The sequence below is a fragment of the Zosterops lateralis genome (assembly GCF_965231275.1).
Source record: "Zosterops lateralis genome assembly, chromosome: 6".
Classification (NCBI taxonomy): Eukaryota; Metazoa; Chordata; class Aves; order Passeriformes; family Zosteropidae; genus Zosterops; species Zosterops lateralis.
The window spans coordinates 54,170,518-54,186,032 of record NC_139761.1 but is presented as its reverse complement, the minus strand read 5'-3'; the positions used below and the strand labels follow the sequence as shown (position 1 = coordinate 54,186,032).

The 15,515-nt window shown below is 52.2% G+C and overlaps 2 protein-coding genes across 4 annotated transcripts in view; one reads left to right on the top strand and one right to left on the bottom strand.

Moving 5' to 3' along the window:
- The window catches only part of RMDN3 (regulator of microtubule dynamics 3), a 23,878-nt gene extending 12,700 nt beyond the window's left edge, over positions 1–11,178 (bottom strand). The window contains exons 1-7 of one of the 3 annotated variants that reach the window (XM_083863387.1): positions 11,119–11,178; positions 10,236–10,449; positions 6,251–6,452; positions 5,510–5,656; positions 1,668–1,941; positions 887–989; positions 11–71 (exon numbers count right to left, since the gene is read on the bottom strand). In XM_083863387.1, coding sequence (XP_083719513.1) covers positions 11–71; positions 887–989; positions 1,668–1,941; positions 5,510–5,656; positions 6,251–6,444 — 779 coding nt within the window. In that variant the 5' untranslated portion in view covers positions 6,445–6,452; positions 10,236–10,449; positions 11,119–11,178. Of the gene's footprint in view, positions 1–10; positions 72–886; positions 990–1,667; positions 1,942–5,509; positions 5,657–6,250; positions 6,453–7,382; positions 7,552–10,235; positions 10,450–11,118 lie in introns of those variants that run through there. The other 2 variants (XM_083863385.1, XM_083863386.1) reach the window with 2 other exon arrangements.
- GCHFR (GTP cyclohydrolase I feedback regulator) lies at positions 9,805–15,515 on the top strand. Its single transcript, XM_083863388.1, has 3 exons — positions 9,805–9,926; positions 11,140–11,234; positions 14,682–15,515. The coding sequence occupies exons 1-3, from the start codon at positions 9,891–9,893 to the stop codon at positions 14,803–14,805; spliced, it is 255 nt and encodes an 84-aa protein (XP_083719514.1). The 5' UTR covers positions 9,805–9,890; the 3' UTR covers positions 14,806–15,515.

Genomic DNA, 15,515 nt, shown 5'->3' with positions numbered 1-15,515 from the left:
AGTCACTTACCACTGGTGGCACTCAGCACTTTGATCCCATTTCTGCAAGGCAAGTTCCAGCTCTTCCTTCCCTGGAACAAAAAAAAAGTAGCCAGAGGTAAGAAATTCAGTTGCTTTCTCTCCCTGTTTCTTCCTCTGAGGCTGTCGGAGTAACAGAACAGCACAAAAGTCATATATTTGTTAATGTGATAATGCATTTGGCCTGAAAACATCCCATACATCATTGTATCCTCTGGCAGGTTCAAAAAGCATCTATTGATGGCCAAAAGGACAACATAAAACTCAGAATTCCATGTTTAAGTGGCTCCACTGATTCCCAGAAAAGAGTAACTATATTAGCTCCAATATTAACTAAATCTATTTGGTTATAAGCATAATAAACAAAACTGATTATTTAGATTAGTATCTTTTGTTGCACATCTTAAGTGTAATAAAGATGATTTTTGTTCTATTCTGACTCACCTAAAACCTTGCAGACACCTTTTAGCTGGTCAAGAAGGAGGGAATGAAATTAAAGCGACTCTCCTAAGTATATTTAAAACTAGGCATTGCTTTTATATCTGCTCATGCTGGCAATAGAAAAGAATCCAGTGTGCTACAGCCAAAGCTTGCATATTTTATATTTATTTTATGATTTATTTTACTATCACAGAGAAATGGATGACAGGTTTGAGAAGCAACCTTCCCAGCTCTAAGTAGGTCTTGGTCTATTTAGACTCTTTTAGAAAGCTCCATTTTTAAACAGAAAATTGCTTAGAGCACTGCTTCCCACTCCCCTAAAAACCAGATTCTAGGGAAAACCAACAAATCCAGGGCCCTGCTGGCAGGTGGAGAGGTTGCACAGCCGAGTGCCAGCCTTCCTTTGGGCTGGCAGGGAATTCTTTACCCCCAATGGCGTAGGATCTCCTCTCGTCTGCATCCTCTGTCAGCTCCCACATGTCGCTGTGTGCCCGCGCCAGGCGCCACAGGAATTCCTGCTGCCCCGCGTACTGCAGGGAACACAGACAGAGTCAGGAGCAAAGCCTGAGAAGGGCACCCACACCTGAAGCCATGCAGGGACTTTTCTAAGCCTTAAAAAATGCCCCAGTTCCAAAGGAACTGAAACCACAGCAGAGGGAAGTGAGGGCAAGTTTATAACTCAGTGTGGCCACAGGAGGAGGGCAGGGATTGTCCCCTTGTGCTGGGAACTGCAGGGGCACTTCCAGTGCTGTGCCCAGCTCTGGACTTCTTACATCAGGAAAGGCAGTGAAGGTGGGGATGGAGCATGTCCAGGGAAAGAAACAGAGCTGGGGGGACTCAGCCTGGAGAAAAGGAGGCTCAGGGGGGACCTTTTCCCTCTCCACAACTCCCTGATAGGAGGGGGCAGCCAGCAAGAATAGGGCTCTGCTCCCAGGGAGCAAGGGATAGGACAAGAGGAAATGGCCTCAGGTTGTGCCAGGGCAGGTTCAGGTTGGACACCAAGGAGGAATTTCTTCCTGGAAAGGGTGGTCAGGGGTTGCCCAGGGAGGTGGTGGGGTCCCCATCTCTGGAAGTGTCCAAGGAACGACTCAGTGCTCTGGGCTGGATGACAAGGTGGAGATCAGTCACAGGTTGGACTTGGGAGTGAAGAAATCCCTCCTGACATCCAAGCTGCCCCTCCCCTGGTGCTGGAAAATACAACAAGGCACCTTTACCGCCAGCTTGTTGTTGAGGAGCAGCTGGAACCCCTCTCTCTTGTCCTGCTCATCCCCGTTGTGCAGGCGGTCAGCCTGCTCCAGGAGCTGCCCCAGGCCCTCCTCCAGTGTGGAATCCAGGAGCAGAGGGCTCTCATCCTCGGGGGCCAGCTCCAGGGAATCCCTGCGCACCGTCTTCACCGTGTCACAGCTCACGTCGTCCTCCCCGTCATCGCTCTCCTGCTCCGACTCCCGGTCGTAGTCGGACTCAGCGTTGGCCGTGCTGTAACTTCAGGGGGGAAAAACATCACCAAAGCAGTTTGAGGAGCTATTCCTCAAGAGAGGAAGAGTATTTTAGCTTATCCCAGAGAAAACTGCACAACCCAAGTGTCTCACACAACCTCATTTCTCGTATCACCCTCAGAAAACTGAAGGATGAAGATGACAACAGTTTGGAGCAATCTGGTCTATGGAAGATGTCCCTGCCCAGGGCAGGGAGTGGCACTGGATGAGCTTTAAGGTCCCTTCCCACTCAAACTATCCTAGGATTCTAACAGTCCTCACATCTCTTGCACACCCTGTCAGCTCTTCCCTCTCTGCCCTTCTAACTTCGGGAAAAGAGAATTAAACAGCTAAAACCAGAGCCAGGACAATGCAGGTAAAAAAATATACAAGTGATAAAAGGGAACTTCAACAACCCCTGTGCAAAATATAACCTGAGGGTTTCAGCCTGTTCCAGGGAATTTCAGGCACAACAGCTGTCCTGGCAACACCTCACACCTCCATCACCCTGAACATTAAACACTACACAGCCTGGTTCCATTGCCACCTGGAAAGCTGCACAACATCAAGAAAACCACCAGGACCATGTCCCATGAGCAAGGAATCCAGCAAGAGGTCACCACACATGCAAAAACCCAGGGAATGATCAGCAGCTGAAGCAGTCAAACAAACCAGGACATGAGGGATTATGGAGATGCTGGTGGGACTCCATGACTTTGGAGGTCTCTCCCAACTCCAGTGATCCTGTAAAGCTCAGGTCAAAGCTCCTAAAAATGGTGAAAATTAAGCTCCCCCAGCACCCAAGCTGGGAATTTAAAATTTAAACCAGCGTTACACAGTGGTAGCACAGCAGGAGGGAGTCTACTTAGAGAGCTGACTCCTTTTCAAACAAGAGTATCTGGGCCCCTCACTTTTACCTGCCAACTCTTAACTACAGAACAGGCACAAATCAGCCAGTCATTTCAAAACATGCATTTGAACACAGAGATTTTGCTGATTTAAGTCAATAACTGCCCAAGAGAACTTCAGCAGTTCTCCTGGAATTGAGTTCCCTGCACCCTAGGGGCACCAGTTGTCCTTCCTTCTGTTCCTGGCTGATTCCTCCCCCCAGGGACAGCCCTGTGGCCCTGCCTTTGTCTGGGGACACAGATAAGTGACCACAGCCCCTATCTGAAGGAGGCAGTGACAGGGCTTTACCCACACACAGATAACAAGACACATTTGGCTATCAGAGCTTCCCAAGAACCATCCTTAATTTTTAAGAATTCCCCCCTCTGCTCCCTCACCACAGCCTCCAACCCTCACCCAGACATTCAAAACCCCATCGTGTTGTCCTGAAATATTTTAAGGCAAGAAATAAAGCACCAGCCTCACACTGCAAAGGGAGGAAAGCAAGGCTGCCATGCTGGAGATGACACTGAATTAATGGATAATGCACCCACACAAGGTAGGTGACACTGGCACGGCTGTCTCAGATTAAAACCCTCCCTTATTTACATTTCTTAATATTAATGACATTATTAGTTCTCTAGACCACCTCATTTCCAGGAATTAAACACAAACTCCTCAAATTCCCCGATTTCCCCACCCTAACCCCCAACATTTTACTGACAGCTGCCATGATTTTTCAGTCCTTCAGCTGAAGAAACAACCATGTTTTCTGCCAGACAGCCTCTACGAGATTCTGCCAGTTCAAAACAACAAGGAAACCCCAAGTTTTCAGGGAGATTAAGGGATTTAGGTGTTACCAGCCTATCTACCTGAGCTTACAATGATGGAAAGCTTTAATATGGCAATCCTGAAGGAAAAGAAGCCATGGAAAGAGGAGGTGAAGAAATCCAAAACCCAAACCCACACAGGGAAATTAAGCAGCAGAACCTCCCTGAAAACTCTTGGGAGACTTTTGGGAATTGGGTCTGAAATTGGAGAAGCTGCTCATGCCTCCGTGGCTTACAAAATAAAGCTGAAATGGTGGTTCTTGGTTCTGAATTTCACTGAAAGAATTCAGCTGTCAGCAAGGAACACCCAGCTAAAATCCATCTGCTGGCAGCAGGCTCATTCTTCCTCCCACTGCCTGCTCCAAAACTTCAAAGGTTTTTTCCAAAATTTACATTTCCTGCCCTGAAAATGTTACTCTTCAAGCACATCTACATCCCTAGCAGACAACACTGCACACTACATGCAGGCAGCTGGTCCTGACCTGACTGATGTTTTTATACTTCTCTGTGTGGGGCCAGAGTGAGGCATTACCTGAGATTCCAGTTTTAAATTAGGTGAGAGCAGCTAATCCACCAATCCCCACACTGGTCATTACAGCTAACTACAGACGTTAATTTTTAAGTTGTAAGGAATCCACCAACCACCACTGGATTCCCAATAAATTAACGAGGTTTTGCAGTAAAATACACTCCTGTCCCCTCAGGAGGTGCCTTTTCTGTAACTCTGAACTCTTGGCCTCGGTCACAACTCACAATTTTCTGTGATCTGAGGACAGCCAGAGCTGGGATGTGTGGGCAAAACCCCCTTTTCCAGCAGCTTTACACAAACCATTGTCCCCCTGGTGACTCAGTGCATCTCCTGTTACCCAAATACTCAAGTCCTGCCTTCAGAACCAACTCCACAGTTCTAAAATCTATTCTGCAGCCTCGTAACCTATTACACCACCATGAATCACTCCCCTCCCTAATTTCCCTCTCATTCCAACACCCACTTGAGCTGAATGAAGCTCTACAAACCCAGTGAGATCACAGCAGCTCCCTGCTGCCTCACCAGCTCCAGTTATTAGAGATAAACACGAGTTTAGGGCAGTCACAGATCCCTGTCCTTTGTCCTGGGAGGACAAATCCCTGCTGAAATGCCAGCTGGCACCAGCCCCCAGGTCATTTGGCTGCCCAAATTCCCCCTGAAATGCTCCCACAGCTCTAAAATCCCTCTTTAAATGACATTTCATCCCAGCTACTCTGGGAAAACATATACAGCAACACCACTTGTTTTGGGATACACTTCCATACCCCAAAAGCTACAAAAGTGGTCAGATTCAGGCACAAAAAGAGCAGCATTTCCTCAGAAAATCAGCTATTACAGGTGCAGGAAAACCTGTTACTTGTCTAAACCTGCAGCTACATTGCCATTTTTAATGACATTCTTACACCACATATAACTTTTCTGTCATGTGCAGGGCCAGTATTTGGACTTAAGATTATCCTCCTGGGTCCCTTTCACCTCAGGATAGTCGCTGATTCAATGATTTGATCATTTTAATACAATACGTATTGTCTGGAAATTTGATTTCCAAACTCTCTCGCTCCATTGCCAGGCTGAACTTGTACCTCCCTTCCTTCTGCAAGGTTCCCTAATCAAATTATTTCTTTAAAACCCCTCAATTTTATTTTTCCTTTCTCTAAAAGTCAGGTTAATTGCAGATCTTTCAGTCTGGCCCTGGCAGTAACACGCTTCCTGTAATAAAAGCAAATTATAACAGGTTGTAGGAGAAGAAAAATCCCTTCTTTACGTTCTAAACTGCCCAGATGTGGCACCAAATCCCCAAAAACATCTGTCCCAGTGGTTCTGCTTACCCCCCTTCACTCTCTCCATCATCTGTGTTGGCATTTCCTGAGCTGGCTGTGAAATAAATGGAGCTGGAGCCTGTGGAGTCACTTCTGTCCCTGCAGAAGGGGAGCTTTTTCCGGCGAGTCATGCGCTGGGTTTCTTCCAGGTGGGTCCTGGAGGGAAAGAAAGAGAAATAAATATTTGACAGTGAAATAAATATTTGGCAGTGAAATGTCTGACATTCCCCTTCTTCTCTCCAGCAGACTCCACCCAATTCCCTTTATATGCAAACAATCCACAAGGTAGTTTATTCTTGTTTATAAAAACTCAAATGGAGCTAACGTTGTATTCTACAGCAAATCCTCCTCCATGGACAATCCATATAAAATCCACATAGAATCCATATAGAATCCACAGATGTAATGTTCTTCCAGCCTCTGCATCAGGAACTGGAGTGACAGAGTGGGTTCAGACTGGTAGAGGGGAAATTTAGGTTGGATATAGGGAATGAACCTTTCTTTCCCTCTGAGGGTGGTGCAGCACTGGAATGGATTTCCCAGACAAGCTGTGGCTGCTCCATCCCTTCGAAGCGTTCCAGGTTGGCCAGGGCTTGGAGCAACCTGGGATACCAGAAGGTGTCCCTGCCCATGGGTGGGTGGGCTTTGAGGACCCTCCCAGCCCAGGCATTCCCAGATCCCGGGATCCTGTGGCTGTTTTGCCATGGCAGGGAGGGAGAGCTCCGAGCCCAGGAGGAGGAGGGGCCGTACCTGACTTCCCCCACGATCTCCACCGCCAGGTGCTGGAGGCTGTTCCGCAGCTCCTCCACCTCCTTCCTCAGCTCCACCACGTTCCTCACCACAAAGTCCAGGCGCTCCAGCACCTCCAGCTGCTCGTCCTGCCTCAGCAGGAGGCTGGACACGGCTCCGTCGCCCGCATCCGCCGGGATCAGCGCTCCGGACATGGCCTGGCCTGCACCAGAGCACAACGAGCCCGTTAGATCCCAGCAGGAAAGGATTCCAGGGGGAGGGAAAGCTGGCCACAGCTCTGTTGGCAGGGGATATGAGGCTTGATCCTGATAGGGACAGCAAAGGGATCAGAGAGATGGAGCAGCTCTGCTGGGAGAATTGGGATTGTTGGGCCTGGAAAAGTGAAGGCTCTGGGGTGACCCAACTGCCCCTTTCCAGAGCCTGAAGGAGCCTGAAGAAAAAATGGAAAGAGACTCTTTACAAGGGCCTGGAGTGACAGGTCACAGGGGAACAACTCCAATCTAGAAAAGGGAAGATTTAGATGGGATATTGGGAAGGAATCTTTCCCTGTGAAGGTGCTGAGGCCCTGGCACAGGTTGCCCAGAGAAGCTGTGGCTGCCCCTGGATCCCTGGAAGTGTCCAAGGCCAGGCTGGACAAGGCTTGGAGCAACCTGGGATAGCGGAAGGTGTCTTTGTCCAAAGCAGGGGTAGGACTGGATGAGCTTTAAGGTCCGTTCCCACCCAAAACATTCCAGGATTCCATTATTCCATGATCACTGTGAAAAACACTGTTTCACTTTCTGTTCCCGAAGTTTTGCACAGACATGGATGAAACCCAGCAAGTTCAGGGCTCTGAATCAGCACCTCTAAAAGCCCAACACCCCAAACTCACTTCCCCCTATCCCGGCCCCATTCTCCCCTATTCCAGCCCCACTTCATATCATTCCCCACATTCAATCCCTATTCTCCCCTACTCCAGCCCCATTTCCCCCATCCTTCCTTTCCCAATCCCACTTTCCCTATTCCAGCCTCGTCTCCTCTATCCAACGCCAGCTCTAGCCACACTCCTCCCTATCCCATCCCCACTGCCGATACTCCAACCCCATTCCCCCCATCCCCACGCGGCTTCCCCGCCGCCCGACCCCGCTGGTACCGTGGCGCGGCGGCCTCTCGGTCTCCTGGGAGCGGCGGCGCATGGCCCAGAGCACGCCGAGGCAGAGGCCGGCGCCCGCCGCCAGCCCCAGCGCCATCCCCAGCCGGGGCCCGGCCCGGCCCGGCTCCCCCACCGGCAGCGCCATGGCCGCTCGGGGCGCGCGGCACCGCCCGCGGCGCGGCGCGATGACGTAACGGGGAGGTGACAATGGGCGGGGCTGTGTGCGTGTGACGTCATCGCGGCGCGGGGCAGCGGGGCCACGCCCACTGTGGTGGCGACATCGGGACGGGGAGGGGACACGGAGCTGGCCCTGGAGCCGCGCCGCCCTCCGCGGGTGTCACCGCCCGACCCCGGGCGCTGAATCCACCCAATGTCCCGGGAAAAGCCCTCCGAGACCGCCGGCTCTGCACCTGCTGTCAGCTGGGCGGCTGTGCTGGGGTGGCGACACCTTGGCCCGGTGTGAGGGGACAGGCCGGGAGGGTGTCTCCCACAGCCCGGCGCTCTGTGGGCGTCTCACACGTGGGTGGAAACGCCGCTGGGTTTTGTAGTCAGCTTCCAACAGCGAGGGACAAAAAAATGGGAATTTGGGGTGCCCAAAGGAGCTGGGTGGGGCAGGGTTGTTGTAGTGAGGGAGTTGGGCACGGCTGTGCGATTGTGGGCACAGAGACACCCACAGAGCACAGGTTTTGGCATGAAATAATGGCTTTTAGGTGGAATAGGCGAAGGAGACAGTAAAAGCCAAACAATCGTCCCAAATATTTGAGGTTGAAATTCTCCCTTTTACAGGAAATGTGGTGGGGGATTACATCCCTGGTGGGATTTTCCCGCTAAGAACTTCTTTATCCCAGAATCGCTGAAACTAGAAAAACCTTTTTTCTGGAAGAGCCAAAGGATTCCTTAGGAAAAGGTGCCAGTCAGGAGAGGGAAAGCCAAACCCTTTATGTGCTCCCTGCTCCTGGGTGACAGCAGGATTTGGCCAGAGCCAAAGAACCTTCTGCTTCCCTTTATGTGGATTATTGGGAGCAATTCCGAGCCAGTCCAGTCCAAGGAGAGCTGGGAGCAGCCAGCTCGGAGCCAGAGGGTGATAAGCTGCTTTGGGATGATGGATGAGATCCATCAGCGCTCCGGCTGCCTCCCAGATCTCGGTATCTCTTCAAGAAATTCAATATTAAAATGTTATGTATAGCTCTGCTCTCATTTCCCTCTTTTTTCCTTACTATCTTTTTTCCCCAGGAAAGTGCCACATGAGAGTCAGACCCAGAGCTGGGCAGGCTGCCAGAACCCTGGCTAGTTTTCCTTCAATTTCTGGAAAGGTCTGGATTTCCTATCCATGTTATTCCCTGTGTAACCACAGACCACACGTGCCCAGCAGAGGTCCAGAGGGGTCACAGATTATGGGAATTCTGTCAAAATCCAACCCTACTGGGTGAAATGTGCCCTTGGCTCATTGGGCAACAGGTTTGCACTGAGACAGGAGAGCAATGAGCAAACATTCCAGCTGTTCCAGGACTTGGGGAAGAGGCTCTGCTGAGGATGGGGATGATCAAAACAAGCTGATGTTTAACCTGTGAGGGGGAGGTATCCCACAGAGAACTCCAAATGGACACACTGGAATTTGTGGGACATGCTTTAGGAAGAGACCATCAGCCTCTGGGGTTTCTTATATCTCACCAAACCCAACCAACGGGTCAATGACAATGTCAATAATAACAATTAACAGCACCAGTAATAATTATATATGTAACAACAACAACAACATTAACAATTAATAACACATTAATAATAATGGATATGCAGCTCCTCTGAGGAAACGGGACTTCTCATATTATGAAGGGATTTAAACCCCCTGTGTTCCCAGATAATAACAGCCAGTAGAAAAACAAATTTGTTTTACCAACAAAAAATGTTGGTAATGCTGGACATTCTCCTTCAGGAGAATGGTCAGACTGCAGGGTGGGAGTGGGAATGCTCTGCAGGGCCCACAGCTCCCCACCTGCCTGGCTCCTGCTCCATCATCTCCCAGTCCTCATCTCCCTGCTGTTATTTCCTGGTCCTTTATCTCCCTGCTTTTAATTTCCGTTTTCTTCGTCTCCCTTATCCATCATCTCCTGTCCATCATCTCCTTGTTCATTGCCTCTCTGCTCGTCATCCTGTCCTACATCTCCCTGTCCTCCACGTCCCTGCATCTCATCTCCTGGTCCATCCTTTCCCTGCTCATCATCTCCTGTCCTTTGTTTCCCAGTCCATCATCTCCTGGTCAATCTTCTCCCTGCTCTTCACTCTCTGTCCCCTGTCCCCTCCTGCTGCATCACCTTCCACCTCCCACTCATCCCTTGTTGGGACGGCAGCGCCAGGATCCCGAGGGACCCGTCGGAGCCCCCTGGCTGCCCCTCGACCCCTTTGGGGGCCTTTACCCCGGCAGTGCCCGGGGCGGTGGTGGCGGGGCGGGACCGGGGGCGGCCCCGGGCACGGTCCCCCTGGAGCGGCGGCGGGAGCGGCGGAGCGGAGATGCCGTACCTGCTGGTTAGCACCCAAACCCGCCTGGTGAGTCCCGGCGGGACCCCCGGGGGTGGGCAATTCCGGGGGGCGAGCAGGGACCGACCGGGGCGAGCGGTGACACCCGTTCAACCCGCCGTGCGACCTCACCGGTGCCTCCGGTGCCCCGCTGCGATCCCGGGATGAGCTGGCCCTGCTGCTGCTGCTGCGGGGTCGGGGAGCAATGCAGATCTGGGGGACCCTCAGGCTGTGCCCGGTGGCCGGTGTGGGGTGTCCGGCACAACTCCGTGAGAGCCCTCGCTGCCCCCGCCCCAGCTCTGCTGCCCCCAAATTCTCCCGTCCCAAACAGCCACTCACTTGGGAAACTTGCGGCGGGATCCCACGGACGCCAAAGGGAAGGCTCCACTTGTCCTCGCAGCTGGTTTTCCCTCGTCCCCAAACAGCCGTTCCAGGGTGGAAAACGCGGCCAAGGGAGTGAGTGGGCATGGCTGGGGCTGACAGGAGCCGGGCAGTGGTTGGGATCTCTGGTTGGGATCCCCACCGGGAGCACTGGTGGGATTGCTGGCTGTCACTATCAGATAAAACCACAAAGCAAACGTTACCCCCTGGCACTGGCAGCACCCACATCCTGCAGGACTCTGTAGGAGCTCTGTGTGTTTATCTGGGGTTTCCCTTTTCCCAACAATCATCCCTCCCAAAGCCTGGATCTGCCGCTGTGGTTTGGGGCAGGAAGCAGAACAGTGAAAAGAGCAAATGGGCAAAGGGAGGGAGTTGTGATGGACCCTGCTACTGCTGCCACTGGAGATGTCCCCAAGGAAGCAGCAGTGGATTGGGAATGGGGATGTGTGGGGATGCTGCAGCACCAAAGCATCTGCTGGCAGTGGCATTTGGGATAGTACCAGTTGATTGAGTGATTATGGATGAGGTACAGGAAGGGGCACATGGATCATGGCATGGAACAGGGAACAGCCTGGAGCAGTAGGGTTCAGTCTGCCCTCCAGAGACTTTGGAAACTCTGCTCTTTACTAAAGGGGCAAAGCAAACATTTCCAGCGTGGAATTTGGCATCGAGCTAAGGCTGGAAACTTCCCATCCTGGCCTTGCATGGGTCAGCAACAGCACCTTCCTGGCAGTGGCTGGGACTGAGGGCCCCTCCCAGGATGGCAGTTCCCTTCCTCAAGGGCTCTCACTGGAGCTGTGCTGGGAACAGGGGGATGGCTGTGCCACCATGTGTCACTCACCACTCTGTGCCTGTCCCACAGGAGGCTGGGCCCACCATGGTGGGCGACGAGAACTCAGATCCCCACCTGATGAGTGTCCTGGGGGCCAAAAAGAGGACCATGCTGGGGAACAATTTGTAAGTCCTCCTTTCCTTGTTTTCCCAAGAGATGCAGAACATTTTCACTCCTGGAATTCCTCACAGCACCTTCTAGCTGTACAGTTAATCCTGGGACTAGCATGTGTCCTGTTAATGAGAAAATGCTGCCTGATATTTCACTTGTTTCTTTTTTTCCCTTGCTCTGACCTGTTTTAGCACCTGAACCCCCCTTTCCCTCTCTCAATGCCATCCCTGCCTTGCTCTGCCTGTGGCCTTTCTTGGTGCAGAGACACCCGGAATGTTCACCCAGTTCTGTCCATCCTGTCCCTCCCAGCTGCGCTCTGTCTGTCCATCCCATCCCGCTCTCCAGTGCAGCTCGAGGTTTTTACCTGAGCCAGCCCTTCCCAACAGCTCACAAATCTTTTCCATGAGCAGCTGAGCCTTAGGGTTGGAGCTCTTCTCATTGTGTGCCCCTGATTCCAACTCCCCCCCAGCATGTTCCCAAGCCATGGATATTTGACACTTCTCCGTGTCCCCACCTCTGCCCACACCGAGTTTGACCCCAGCCTTTGACCAAGTGCCACTCAGAGATGTGACCAGGCTCTTCCTCATGGTTGGGCCACGGTTTTTTTCCCTTTATTTCCTCACTTAATATCCCACTTCTTGGTTTTCCATGGGAAAAAAAAAAAAAAAAAAAAAAAAAAAAAAAAAACCACAATGGCAAAGCAAAACAAACTCCCAAATGCAAAAGAACTTGACAGAGAAGAGCAGCTCGATTCCTGCTATATCTCATGTGCCATGGAGTAGGAGAAGGAGGAAAAGGAGGAGGAGGAGAAAGATGAGGCACTAAAACAGAAGGTGCATCTCATCCCAAACGTTCCCAAGCTTCCATCCATGGAGCTGGGAAAACCCTCCTACTCAGCACCAGCCTGGCCAACACCAAGGGCTGGATCCTCAGCTGCTGCAGTGTTAAAAATCTGAGTGGGGTGGGAAATTTTAATAGTAAGGAGATAAAACATAAGTATTGAGGGTCCCCCCCTCCATCCCAGCTGAATTCCCGGGGGGTTTGCCGGGCCGATCCGTCTCCGTGCTGCTATTTCCAAGCCCGTGGGTGGGCAGGGATTGGCAGCAGCGCCAGCGTCGTGCTGCCACCCGCCGTGCGGAGCCCGCAGTTACGCAACGGGATGGGAGACAACAGAGCGGGGAGAAGCACAACAGGCTCCAAGGAGGAGCTGGACCCTAAGAGAGTTGGGCAAGGATCCCTGGGATTCAGGTGGGAAAGGAAGGCAAAAACAGATAAAAGCCTCTGTGGTGCCTGCTCCAGCAGGCGGGGGAGCCACAGCACTGTAAGGAACAGAAGTTCCACCTGCTGCTTGTTTTGGAGAAGGGATATGAGCTTCCTATGGGATCTCCCTGGTGGATTCACCACCTTTCTTCTCCTCCCTGTGGCCCGGAGCGTTTTGAGCTCCTCTTGCCCCACCTGCTCCTTGGCACGGCCTGTGTCCCAGCTGGAGCTCCGCTGTGTCCCCGCGGCACATCCCTGCGGCACGGCACGTCCTCTCCGTGTGTGCCTGAGCAACAGGCAGTGGGGAAAGTCCCCAGGCTGGAATGTGGCCGCTGGCACCCCCGAGAGCACGGCCACGTGCCAGCGGGGCAAGCCCGCCCGCCTCCTCCAGAGTCCCAACCAGGGCTGGGAGCTCCAGGATCGGCACCGTGGCTGAGCAGGATTTTCCATTCCCAATTCCTTCATGAGCAGAGCCTGGCTATGGATGCTGCAAACCGCCTTCCTGTACCACCTTGGGCCCCAAAGCTTTAGCCATGACCTAAGCCTGAAGGAAAAGCCTGAGCAGCACAGACCTGCTGGGAAACTGGGATGCAGAGGTGAAGGCTGAAATCCCTGTAATGAGGGAGTGCATGGATCCTGTTCCACAGCTCTGCACAGACACATGGCCCCTCATTAAGTCCCACAAGATGTGGGGAGCAGGGATGTGGTCCCTGCCCTCTCACTCGGGGTCAAAGCCCTTGGGGCAAGGGGTGGGGTGGGGTTTACCTGGATGAAAAGGCTTGGCAGGTATCCCAGCCCCTCCATCCCGACTGGATGCACATGGAGACGACAGCATATCCGATACCCACGGTGTGCAATCCTTATTTCCCTCAACACACAGCTGGGATAAAGCCCTAGGAACTCTTCCCTCCTGCTTTTAGCTCAGCTATCCCATTTTTTAGGTTCCTACAAATCCCAGCCTCTGTTACATCCTCTGAATAATGGGAATAATATTTACCAGCTCCCACTGCGAATCTGAAGGGTATGTAGCAACCCTCCTGGAGAAAGAACAGACTTCAAAGACACTTATAATAATGCATATTATCTTTACACCACATCTATAATTACAGCCAAGTACGGTCTGTCTTGAGAAACTGGAAAATCTCTCACATCTTGGGTTATTTTGTGCTTTAAAGCACTCCCAGCTCCAGCATAGCTCCAAAATCCAAGTAGGGGCAGCTTTAGAAAGGCTTTTGGATCTTTTTTTTATCATTATTAGGAGGAAAAAGCAGGAGAGGCTTTGTTCAGGTGCCCAAACAGGATCCCCAGTGATCCTGCAGCCCATCATTATCCACTTATCCGGCACTGCCAAGTCAGCTACAGCTGAGCTGCTCTGGGCCTTATCCCAAAAATCATGTCAAAGGAGAGGCTGGCACATCCAGTGCCAAAGTCCCACTCACCTCAGCTCAGCTGTCCCCACCCAATTCAGCACAGCCTGTGCGTGATCCCTTCACTGGAGAGCAGTGTCACAGCCTTCGAGCTTCTGGGCTTGAGGGGTAGGAATGTGGGACAGCTTCTGCTCCAAGCATAGAGCCAGCACAAACCAACGGGGAATCAGAGCTGGACAAGGATCCCAGTATCAGCTTCTAGGCAATGCTGGAACAGTGGAGCCTGGCCTCCACCTTGCCTGGCACCTCCGTGCAGGATGGATGACTACTGGCTTTCCAAAGGTTTCCCACCTTCCTGAAAGCAGCACCTTGTTCCAATCCCCAAATTGCAACAATCTCTCAAGTCCACCCATCTCACAGACATGCTCTGACATAGGCAGAACGTTGGGATTTCATTCCTTAGAAGCACCTGAATCATTCCTCTCCTCCTCCATGTATTCCCAGGTATGTTAAAAACATACTCACTGTGTGTACCTGTGAACTCTCTGCTGCAGTGTCAGCCCAGTTACCGAGCAGTACGTGGCTCTAGACACCAGCCCCTCTGAGCCCCATTCCCATTCAACCTGATCCTTCCCTCCTGGACAGGATTCCCATGGTTTGGCACCTTGGGTTGTGCCTTCCCTGGGGTTAACCAAGGCTCTGTGTCACACACACCTGTGCCAGGTGTTGCCGCTGGCCTTACAGGGATCAGGAGCGAGGCAGGCTCACTTCCACCAGGAAACTCCCATCTCCTCCTCCCCCAGCTCACCTTACTCCCATCTTTCCCGAGTGCAGCTCTGAGTACTACGTGAACGACGCTCCGCGCATGGTCCTGGACAAGCTGGAGAGCCTCGGCTACCGTGTGGTCAGCATGACTGGCGTGGGCCAGACCCTGGTCTGGTGCCTCCACAGGGAATAGCCAGGGAGAATCCTGCATTCCACCCGGACAACATGCTGCTGGAGACCATCTTATAGGACTGGCAGCATATTTTTTCCCCTTAATTCCTTCCTGTCCCAAACTCCAGGCACTCGGGCAGGGGGAAGAACAGGGCAGAGGCAGAGCTTGACCCAGTGGAATTTTGCCATCCCTGTTCCATTTCCCAAGAGCAGGGGGAGGAAGGTATGCCCAGAATCAGGCAGAGGGAACAGATGGCTCCAGCTCTGCCTTCAGTGGGATGGCAGTCTGGCAAATTCCAGGTTTTACATTTTAATCATGTATTCAGCATGCCCTGCAGGAAGCTCAGTAGCAGCCCTGTTTGCCTCTTCCTCGGGCTGCCCCGGAGAGCTCCGTGCCTTCTCCTGGGCCAGGGGGTTAGGGAGGGACACCAGGCATGGACACTCATCCCTGAAATCCAAGGGGGAACCACTAAACCTAATCCCAGTGCTCTGAGAATCCCTTCCCTTGGCAGCCAAGGCCCATTTCCATCTCAGCAGCACCACCAAACTTCCAGATCCCAGACTGCTATCCAAGCCTAGCACAGGATTCCCATAATAACACAGAAAGGTTGTGTGACTATTCCAGATGCAGGCTCTAAATCCCAACACTGCTGGAATTTGTTTGGGACTGTGCTGTGGGGGTTGGCTGGATCCTGCTGTGGGGGTAACATCAATAAAACATTGCTCCAAAGA

Bases quoted from the DNA above. Each gene is read 5' to 3' on its own strand.
- GCHFR (XM_083863388.1), top strand. From the start codon at position 9,891: ATGCCGTACCTGCTGGTTAGCACCCAAACCCGCCTG. The intron at 9,927-11,139 runs GTGAGTCCCGGC...CCTGTCCCACAG, and splicing joins TTAGCACCCAAACCCGCCTG to GAGGCTGGGCCCACCATGGT. The intron at 11,235-14,681 runs GTAAGTCCTCCT...TCCCGAGTGCAG, and splicing joins ACCATGCTGGGGAACAATTT to CTCTGAGTACTACGTGAACG.